This window comes from Ranitomeya imitator, chromosome 3, assembly GCF_032444005.1.
Source record: "Ranitomeya imitator isolate aRanImi1 chromosome 3, aRanImi1.pri, whole genome shotgun sequence".
In the NCBI taxonomy this organism is placed as follows: domain Eukaryota; kingdom Metazoa; phylum Chordata; class Amphibia; order Anura; family Dendrobatidae; genus Ranitomeya; species Ranitomeya imitator.
This window is the reverse complement of record NC_091284.1, coordinates 28,964,641-28,975,287: the sequence shown is the minus strand read 5'-3', so window position 1 is coordinate 28,975,287 and position 10,647 is coordinate 28,964,641. Positions and strand designations below refer to the sequence as shown.

Here is a 10,647-nt window from a genome sequence, read left to right as displayed (position 1 = left end):
TATCGTTTTTAGAGTTTGTATGTCTGATACCTGTGCTGCTGCCTCAATCCCAAGGACGTGTTCTCTCACTCTTATCTTCAACTGTCGTGTTGTTAAGCCCACGTAAATCAATGGGCATGGGCAGGACGCATAATATATTACATTTTTCGATGTACATGTAATGGATTTCATTATTCTAAATGTTCTTTGCCCAGAGGAGTCCACAAACGTGTCCTCCCTCACAATATTACTGCAGGCCACGCAATGGCCACAGGCCTGACAGCCACCCCTAGGTTTATTCCTTGGGTCATCAAGAAAAGTCCTTGATGGATTGCCACTATAATGACTGCGTACCAAGTGGTCGCGTATGTTCCTAGCCCTGCGGTAAGTAATCAATGGTCGGTTGGGTAATAATTTGGCCAGCATGGGGTCGGTTCTTAGGATAGGCCACGCATTCTCCAACACATTACGAATTGACCCAACCCGAGAGTTGAAATTCGTTACGAATCTAATAACTTCCGAACCATCACTCCTCATATAATTCCCATATAGTGGAGCATTTCTGTCGCTATATTTCGCTCGTACATATGCCCGTTTAATTGCTCGGTTACTGTATCCCCGTTCTTTAAAGCGGGATTTAAGATCCTTGGCTTGGGTCTCAAATTCCTCATTAGTAGAGCATATGCGGCGAATGCGCAGAAATTGCCCTATGGGAACAGCATGTACCATATGGGTTGGATGAGAGGAGGATGCATGGAGGAGGCTATTAGTGGCTGTTGGTTTTCTATAGATTGTGGTTTGGATGGTGTCCCCACAATCCCTCGTTAACTTGACATCCAAGAATTCAATGTTGGAAGAATCAAATGTAGCAGTCAGTCTGATATTCTTATCATTGTCATTAAGACTAGTCACAAACTCAGAAAAATCCTCACCCTCACCCTGCCAGATAACCAGAATGTCGTCTATGTAGCGCGCCCATAAAAGGACGCGCTCCATAGACAACAGACCATCTGACTGTAGGAGGTCCCTTTCCCACAGCCCCAGGAACAGATTGGCATAGGCAGGCGCGAATGCTGCCCCCATGGCTGTTCCCTGGAGCTGCAGGAAAAAGGACCCCCTAAACGTGAAAAAGTTATGGGTAAGGGTAAATTGGAGAACCTCCAAAACAAATACCGCAAACTCATGGGAACAATTGGAGGTGGATAAAAAGAATTGTGTGGCCGCCAGACCATCACTGTGGCGGATACTGGTGTACAACGATTCCACATCCATTGCCCCCATGATAGTATCCTTACCCAACTTCAAATCATCAACCCTGTGTAGGAGCTGGTTCGTGTCTTTCAAAAACGAGGGGAGTTCCTCAACGAGTGGTTGCAGGATCGAATCGATCCATTTATTCACTGCCTCCAAAAATTTCCCTCTCCCCGACACAATCGGGCGTCCAGGAGGTATGGACGCATTTTTGTGCATCTTGGGGAGGAGATAAAAAGTTGCTATTGTTGGCTCTGTGACAATGAGTGCAGTACATAGTTCCTTTGTGATGATGCCCCTATCTGTGGCCCTATCGAGGATCTCCCTGAGTTGCGCGCAGTAGGCGGACAAGGGGTTATATGTCAGTTTTTTGTAGCATGTGGAGTTAGATAACTGCCGTATGGCCTCCTTCTCATACATAGACTTCGGCCATATAACAATATTACTATGGATAGTGTGAGGTGTTGGATGATCAGAGCATGTGATCTATGCTCACCTGGGTGCACGTGACACAAGTACCACAAACAACGACATCTGGAAGATTCCCATCAAAATTACACCACCATAGCGGTGGATCATTTATATTGATATTTATGTAATTCTTGTTATTTGTTATACTTCTCTCTGTAGTTACTATGCGTTATGTGTGGTGTCTCTTGTTGTATCGATATATGGGTGGGTGGTTGCTATGGGTGATGCGCACCTGTACTTTTAAGATCTTTTCATCTAATGCTTATGCAGGTTTTTATGGGTTTTGATATTATGGCGGGGGAGGTAGTTCTTTTGATTTGTTTAGGGGACTTCTCACACCTGAGGGTAGTGAGTTGCATTTATGTACCGTTTAGTAGTGTGACCGGATTGTGTCCTTCAGGCAATGGTTGGAGGTGTTATGCCTCTATAGAAGTATATTAAGCTGGTACTTATTGGCTTTTCCCTCCTCCCCACTATTTGGGGTATATATGTTTTTTGTATTGGTATTTTTATAGTGCGGGCCTGTTGATACCACCGCCGTCGCTGCCTGTACGCAGGCGCGCTCGGCCCCGCTGCTCCGGGCGGCCTGTGGCGTCTTTATGCTTGAGCGGTCGCCATGGTTATGGCGACGCTCCTGCATGCCGCTGCCGCCGCCTGTGAGCCGCGGGTTACCGTAGTGACGCCTGCGTCACTTCCGGTTGGCGCCGCCGCTGGTATCATTGGCCGGCTATTTAAACCCTGCTTCCTGTGTATTTCGACACGCCCCCTGACGAAGGAGTAGGCTCTCCGAAACGCGCGTCGGGCGACGTACTGTCTGTGACCGGGCTGCAACCGATGGTCTTCTACCAGAGGTAACAATATTATTGTGCTAAGCGGGTGCTGTTTGCGACTAGTGGAGATACATGGTCATTTTGACCTTATGCCTCTGATGGCGGTAGCATGAGGATGGTGCACTTTGGTGTGGTGCACCGGATCTCTGTTAACTATGTGTATTCTGGGGCATCTTTTGCCTATATTAGGGCTGGGGTCGTTCAGTTAGAACCCAGTGGGGAATATTTGTATACAATGGTATGGACATTACCCTTCATCCCCGGAGTTATACTGGATACTGTTACACCTTTATAGTTGCATACTTGCCATAGGTATACCCTCTCTTTGGTTGCTGTATCCCCCTATAGATACATCTTTGATTTGGGGACTTAGGTCATACAGTCGGTATGTTTTTTGCATAGTGACGGCTCGGTGTGGTGGTTCACACCATGTGTTCACTTTTGTTTCATCTTTGTCTGTTTTTTACTGTGTATATGTTCTAAATAAAAGTAGTTTTATGTATATTACCAGTTGTGGTCGTTTTTTGTGGTTCTCACATCCCCAGTTTTGTTGTCTTTCTAACGACTTGGTGTATTATATATATCCGATATAGACGCAACATTTTGAGTACTGTTACGTAATGTTGCTAAATAATACCTTTCCTTTTGTATTGTATGTATATACTGTATACTCGTATGTGATTGCCAGGTCCTACAGAAGGATCAGCAGATCCGATGAGGCAATGGGTTGACAGAGGGAGCCCATTTTCTCTGTCTAACCACTTTGATGCTGCACTCTTTGCTCACTGTGGCATCTTAGGGGTTAAACTGGGAGAAACGGTAGTCTCAGAAATCCCCACAGTTTCTGCAGGGTAGAGGCAGTGACAGGATGGTCAGCATGACATATACACAGCATCTGGCTGTCCTTACTTTTCAGTAATACAGACAAGTTTAGTAAAACTTTTTAACCATGTGTCCCACCATATCTATCTTTCTACCAGGCTCCAGAAGAAGCTCCGGCTGCCGGTATTCTAGAAGTTGTGTCTGTTTCAGAGGAAGAATTGCCGGTTGTGGAAATCGCCTTCTCTTACTTTAGGTTTTTCCTAACAAAAACCAAAGTGGATCCAGGAGAAAAATCGGGTAAGGCATGGTCGCAAGTCACAACCTCGTAAAAATTGCTAATAAACTTGGCGTCATGGCTGAAGAAAATGGATGGAAGTTTAGGTAACATTCATTGTCGGCAATGATCCATGGTAGCTACCGCCACTGGTGAAGGACTAGGAGAAATAGTCCAGGACAAAATATAGGATACAAAACAGCCAACATTTTTTACTGTGTTGGAAAAAGGCAGAGAATAGAAGCTGTTCAAAAAGTCCAAGCACATCTTTGGGGGGCTCCTTTCTGGGCCCTAAAGTAAACTTATGGAGGGTCAGATGGATGAAAGTCATGGGGCAGGGAGGTAAGGTCATAAATTAGACAGTCTACAGGAGTGTTATGATGCAGTGGTCTAGGGGCAACATGGAACGAGCTCTGAGGGAAGTGGTAACTGTACTGACCGCAGACCCTAAGCTCAACACAACACTAGAAGTAGCCGTGGAATGCTCCTAACTCTCCCTAGGCATCTCGTCACAGCCTAAGAGCTAACTACCCCTGAAGACAGAAGCAGGAAAACTATCTTGCCTCAGAGAAAATCCCCAAAGGATAGATTAGCCCCCCACAAATAATGACTGTGAGTGGAGAGGAAAAAGACATACACAGAATGAAACCAGGATGAGCACAGGAGGCCAGTCTAGCTTGATAGATAGGACAGGATGGAAAACTGTGCGGTCAGTATAAAACACTACAAAAATCCACGCAGAGTAAACAAAAAATCTCCACACCTGACTAAAGGTGTGGAGGGTCACTCTGCTTCCCAGAGCTTCCAGCAAGACAGAAAATAATTCAAACTGATAACGCTGGACAAACAAAGAAAGCACAGAATGGATAAGTCCACAAACTATGGACAGAAAAAGTAAGCAAAAACTTAGCTTTGCTGAACTGGTCAGGATAACAGGGAACTCCAAAGAGATGTGAATCCAACCAGGAACCATTTACAAGTGGCACTGGCTGAAGGAACAGCCAGGCTTAAATAGGCGAGAGAGGAGATGATAAGTGGAGGCAGCTGACAACAGCTAACTCCAAGGAGCAGCCATACCACTTGAAACCACAAGAGGGAGCCCAAGAGCAGAACTCACAAAAGTGCCACTTACAACCACCGGAGGGAGCCCAAGAGCAGAATTCACAACAGTACCCCCCCCCCTTGAGGAGGGGTCACCGAACCCTCACCAGAGCCCCCAGGCCGATCAGGACGAGCCAAATGAAAAGCACGAACCAAATCGGTGGCATGGACATCGGAGGCAACAACCCAAGAATTATCCTCCTGGCCATAACCCTTCTACTTGACAAGATACTGAAGCCTCCGCCTCGAAAAACGAGAATCCAAAATCTTCTCAACCTCATATTCCAACTCTCCCTCAACCAACACCAGGGCAGGAGGGTCAACCGAGGGAACAACGGGCACCACATATCTCCGTAACAAAGATCTATGGAAAACATTATGAATGGCAAAAGAGGCTGGAAGAGCCAAACAAAAAGACACCGGATTAATAATTTCAGAAATTTTATAAGGACCAATAAACCGAGGCTTAAACTTAGGGGAGGAAACCTTCATAGGAACATGACGAGAAGACAACCAAACCAAATCCCCTACACGAAGCCGGGGACCAACACACCGATGGCGGTTAGCAAAACGTTGAGCCCTTTCCTGAGACAACGTCAAATTGTCCACCACATGAGTCCAAATCTGCTGCAGCCTGTCCACCACAGAATCAACACCAGGACAATCAGAAGACTCAACCTGCCCAGAAGAAAAACGAGGATGAAAACCAAAATTACAAAAGAAAGGTGAAACCAAAGTAGCCGATCTAGCCCGATTATTAAGGGCAAACTCGGCCAACGGCAAGAAAGCCACCTAATCATCCTGATCAGCAGACACAAAGCATCTCAAATAGGTCTCCAAGGTCTGATAAGTTCGCTCAGTTTGGCCATTAGTCTGAGGATGAAACGCCGAAGAAAAAGACAAATCAATGCCCACCCCAGCACAAAAGGCCCGCCAAAATCTAGAGACAAACTGAGAACCTCTGTCAGAGACAATATTCTCCGGAATGCCATGCAACTGAACCACATGCTGAAAAAATAATGGAACCAGATCCGAGGAGGAAGGCAACTTAGGCAAAGGTACCTGTTCTGTCCTCACTAGCTGAGGCAGGCTCATACGTAGCTATACAGTCAGCTAAACCGCTATACCGGGGTCCAATAAGGAGACTGTGGTTGAGTCTGTGCTTTATTAAACGTAGTGGTATATTGATGCGGTGAAACTGTGAACAATGATATACATAGAATCAGTGCATGGCATAGAACAGATACATATAACACATGATATACATTATGCATAACATTTAGAAAGCTAGTGACTAAACTGGGAGTACAACTGGTTAAACTAAGCTAATATAGAGCAGGAATATCTATATGAAGCATAAAGACATACCGGCAATGCAATCGCAAGGGGGATGAAGTGAAGCGTCTTTCCTTGAAGGCAAACTGAAGAAAGTGAAAGGAAAAATGGAGGGAAATGGAGGCTGAGCTACCATAATGCATTGCAAAGGAGGAGGAGAATCAGACATGGATAATACAAAAACAAGGTTGAACTGCCAACATAACTCTGACCGCTAGAGGGAGCCAAAGCATCACAGATGAATAAAGGCATGAATATATCAATACTGTATACTGAGGAAACTGCAATTATGCAAGCAAATAATCAGGGTAACAATATTAGATGGCGGAGACAGAACACTCCCCGTCTGGCATCAACGGATGTCACTACTCCTTTCTTCCGAAGGCAACAATAGGACCAGTTCAGATACCGGTCTGGAAAATGTCTTAGGTTCATTCCCTTTGGTCATCCTTAGCTCAACTTTGCGGACGTTGCCGTCCTTGCTCGGGAACGTTGCGGTAACTAGACCAAGTGGCCACTGGTTCCGGTGAATCTGACAGTCTTTCACAAGAACAAGGTCACCTACAGTTAGATTAGGTTTAGTAGATTGCCACTTCGTCCGTGGCTGCAGGGTAGACAAATATTGTTTGCGCCACCTGTCCCAGAAAGTATTTGCAAGACTTTGTACCTGTCTCCATTGGCGCTTGTAGAGGTCCTTCGCGTCGAATCCTCCTGGAGGGGCACTGGACAGTCCCGTTTTCTGGGTAAGTAGAGTAGCTGGAGTCAATAACAAAGGCTCCTCAGGGTCGTTAGGAACTGGAACCAGGGGTCTTGCATTGATTATAGCTGCAGCTTCAGCCATGAAGGTGATTAGGCTTTCGTGAGTGAGCCTTGCTGCTCCTTTACATTTTTCCATGTCACGAGTTCTGGTGGTCCTGAATGAGCGAGCTATATGAGTCAGGCAGGTAATGGTTCGAGTAAGTGACTTCCAACTTGAAAATCTGTCGAACCTGCAAGATCCAAGCTGGATAACAGAGGTCATTGTATGTAGTGTAGACACCTGAGGGCAGATTTCAGCATCTGAGTCCTCTCCTACTAGTTCGAAGGTGTCTGGAAAACATTCCTCAATGTACAATAGTTTTGGTCCAGAGAGCCACGTTGTGCTTCCTAGTCGACTTGCGTCAACTGCTCTAGTTGCATGATCTGCGGGATTCTGGTCTGTAGGTATGTAATGCCACTGCTGTGGGTGAACTGATCTCCTGATTCGTAGCACTCTGTTATTGACATAAACGTAGAATCGCCTGGTTTCGTTGTGGATATATCCCAGGACTACTTTGCTGTCTGAGTAGAACTTGGCTTGTGTCAGGTCGATATCCATTTCGGATGCGATGAACTCCGCTAACTCAACGGCTAAGACTGCGGCACAAAGCTCTAACCTGGGTATAGTGTGCTCTGGTTGTGGTGCGAGTTTGGCCTTTCCCATGACGAAACCAATGTGGCACTGACATTTGGAGTCTACAGTTTTGAGGTAGGCAACAGCGGCAATTGCTTTGACAGAAGCATCTGTAAATACGTACAGTCTTTGGCTCTGTATCTCAGTAGATGGCACAGGGGTGTATGGTCTTGGCACATGCAGGTTGGAGAGTGCCGCTAACGAGTTCTTCCACTCTTCCCACTGGATCCTCTTATCAGGTGGCAGAGGTGCATCCCAGTCAGATGTTTCCCTAGTTAAGTCTCTTAGTAGGGCCTTGCCTTGTATAGTAACAGGAGCTGCGAAACCCAAGGGGTCGTACAGACTGTTGATGGTAGACAGGACGCCTCTACGTGTAAAAGGCCTTTCTTCCTGGCTGACCTGAAAGGTGAAAGTGTCTGATTGTAGATTCCAGAGAAGCCCGAGGCTGCGTTGCATTGGTGCGGGGTCTGACCCCAGGTCCAGGTCTCTGAGACCATTACATAGGTCTTGAGAAGGGAACGCTTCCATGAGTTCTTGGCTGTTTGAGGCTATTTTATGAAGCCTAAGGTTTGAGCAGGCAAGCATGTCCTGAGCTCTCCTGAGAAGTCTGATGGCAGTCTCATTTGAAGGCATGGCTTTTAGACAGTCGTCGACATAAAAGTCCTTTTCTATGAATTGTCTGACATCTGCTCCGTATTCTGGTTCTCCTTCCTGAGCTGACCTTTTGAGTCCGTAAATGGCGACTGCAGGTGAAGGACTGTTGCCAAAGATGTGCACTCTCATGCGATACTCTGTGACTTCTTTAGTAGGATCATTGTCTCTGTACCAGAAGAATCTTAGGAAGTTCCTGTCTCTCTCTCTCACAAGGAAACAATGGAACATTTGCCGGATGTCAGCGATGAAGGCAATGGAATCCTTACGGAAGCGCATAAGTACACCCAGTAGTTTGTTATTGAGGTCTGGTCCTGTCAGTAGAACGTCATTCAGGGAGACATCATTAAACTTAGCACTGGAATCAAACACGACTCTGATCTGGCCTGGTTTTTTAGGGTGGTAAACTCCGAACATGGGTAGGAACCAGCATTCTTCAGAGTCTTTGAGAGTGGGAGCTAGTTCTGCGTGACGGTTTTCAAAAATCTTTGACATGAAGGAGAAAAAGTGATCTTTCATCTCTGGTTTCTTTTGCAGATTACGAATGAGAGAGGAGAAACGTTGTAATGCCTGATTTCTGTTGTTCAGTAGACGTGGTCTGTGGGTTTTAAAGGGAAGAGGTGCGACCCAGCTGTTGGTCTCATCTTTAACGAGTCCCTTGTCCATTACCTCTAAGAACAACTTGTCCTCTACTGACATTGCCACTTGGTTGTCCTGTTTAGTTCTCTGGAAGACTGTGCACCCTAACTGATCCTCATAGCTTCCCGACACTATACTGCTGTCGTGAGTAAAATCTATTAGATGGTCGGGCAGTTGGATGCTGTGTGGCAGTTCCCTGACATGGAACTCATTGTTACAAGGTTGAAACAGAGATGGACGTCCTTTCTCCAATGTATTTGTCAGCATGCTTGTCACAGAAGATGGGGCGTGCATGCGTCCCAAGCATACGTTGCCAATTATGACCCATCCTAGGTCTAGTTTTTGGGCATAGGGAGCATTGTGGAGTCCGTTGATATGACGTCTCACTTTATGAACCTGTAGGATATCTCTCCCCAACAGCAGAATTATCTGGGCCTGATGGTTGAGTTCCGGTATGAGGTGTGCTATTTGTTTTAAGTGAGCGTGATGGATTGCTACATCTGGCGTAGGGATTTCAGATCTGTTGTCTGGGATCTGGTTACATTCGATGATCGTAGGTAGCGGTAGGCAGAATTGTCCGTCTAAAGACTCGATCTGGTAGTCAGTAGCTTTCCTGCCTGCTGTTGTCACAGTACCTGCACACGTCTTTAAGGAGTAGGGAGTGCTTGGCCCTTTGATGTTGAATAGGTCAAAGAACGTTGATCTAGCCAAGGATCGATTACTTTGGTCATCTAAGATAGCATACAGTCTTACAGCTTGGTCTCTATGGCCCTTCGGGTATACTTTGACGAGGCATATTTTTGAACAGGACCTACTGTCTATTGTCCCTTTGCAGACCTCGGTACATTGTGAAGTGATCTCTGGCGTAGCTGTATCAGTGCTCCTTTCCTCCCCGCCATGCTCACTGTCAGCTGGCGTGTTTTGTGTACTCCATGGAGCTGGGCCAGGGTGTAGAGCGGTGTTATGATCTGTGGTGCCACATTCTGTGCATTTTACACTGACCTTGCAATCCTTGGCGAGATGAGCTGTGGACGAGCAGCACTTGTAGCAGATACCGTTTTCTTTCAGGAAGCTTCTGCGATCTGGCATAGATTTTCCTCTGAAGGCTCTGCATTTCAGGAGAGGATGAGGCTTCTGATGAAGTGGGCACTGCTTGTCAGGGTCCTTCACCTTTGTCTCTGATTGGGAGCAGCCAGCAGACCTGTAATTAGAACCTGGAGAAGAAACATAAGTCTTGTGTACTTCCACAGATGTTCTGCGTGGATTTGCAGGTGGTGACGGTGTGGCATATGGTATTGCAAAGTCAAAGCTGGGATCGTTTCTAATTCTCGCTTGTTGGTGTAAGAAGTCTACAAAAATGGAGAAGGGAGGGAATGGAACGCTGTGTTTGTATTTGTACGTGGAACCATGTGTGAGCCACCTCTCCTGTAGATTGTAGGGCAACTTCTGGACTATAGGGTTAACACCTCTGGCTGTGTCGAGAAATGCAAGTCCCTGTAGGTCGTCCTCGTATTTGGCAACTTGGACTTCCTTTAGCAAGTCGCTTAGCTCTCTAAGTTTCTGGAGACCTTTGTTAGATATTTTAGGAAAGTCATCGATTCTTTTGAACAAGGCTCTTTCTATTACTTCTGCTGAGCCGTAACACTCATCCAGCCTTTTCCAGATCTCTTTGAGGCCAGTCTCAGGGCGGTTTATATTAATGTCTCTGATCCTTACTGCGTGTTTGACTGACTCTTCTCCCAGGTATTTGACTAACAGGTCTATCTCTTCCCTGTGTCGTAGCCCCAAGTCTCTAATGACATTTTGGAAGGAAGCTTTCCAAGCTCTGTAACCTTCAGCTCGGTCAGTGAATTTCATGAGTC

At 46.2% G+C, this 10,647-nt stretch overlaps 1 protein-coding gene across 1 annotated transcript in view; it reads left to right on the top strand.

Annotated features, from left to right (window-relative positions):
- The first annotated feature begins 1,060 nt into the window (after nt 1-1,060).
- The window catches only part of TMPRSS3 (transmembrane serine protease 3), a 94,178-nt gene continuing 84,591 nt past the window's right edge, over nt 1,061-10,647 (top strand). Inside the window, exons 1-2 of the mRNA XM_069759715.1 lie at nt 1,061-1,117; nt 3,512-3,650. Coding sequence (XP_069615816.1) covers nt 1,061-1,117; nt 3,512-3,650 — 196 coding nt within the window. The remainder of the gene's footprint in view (nt 1,118-3,511; nt 3,651-10,647) is intronic.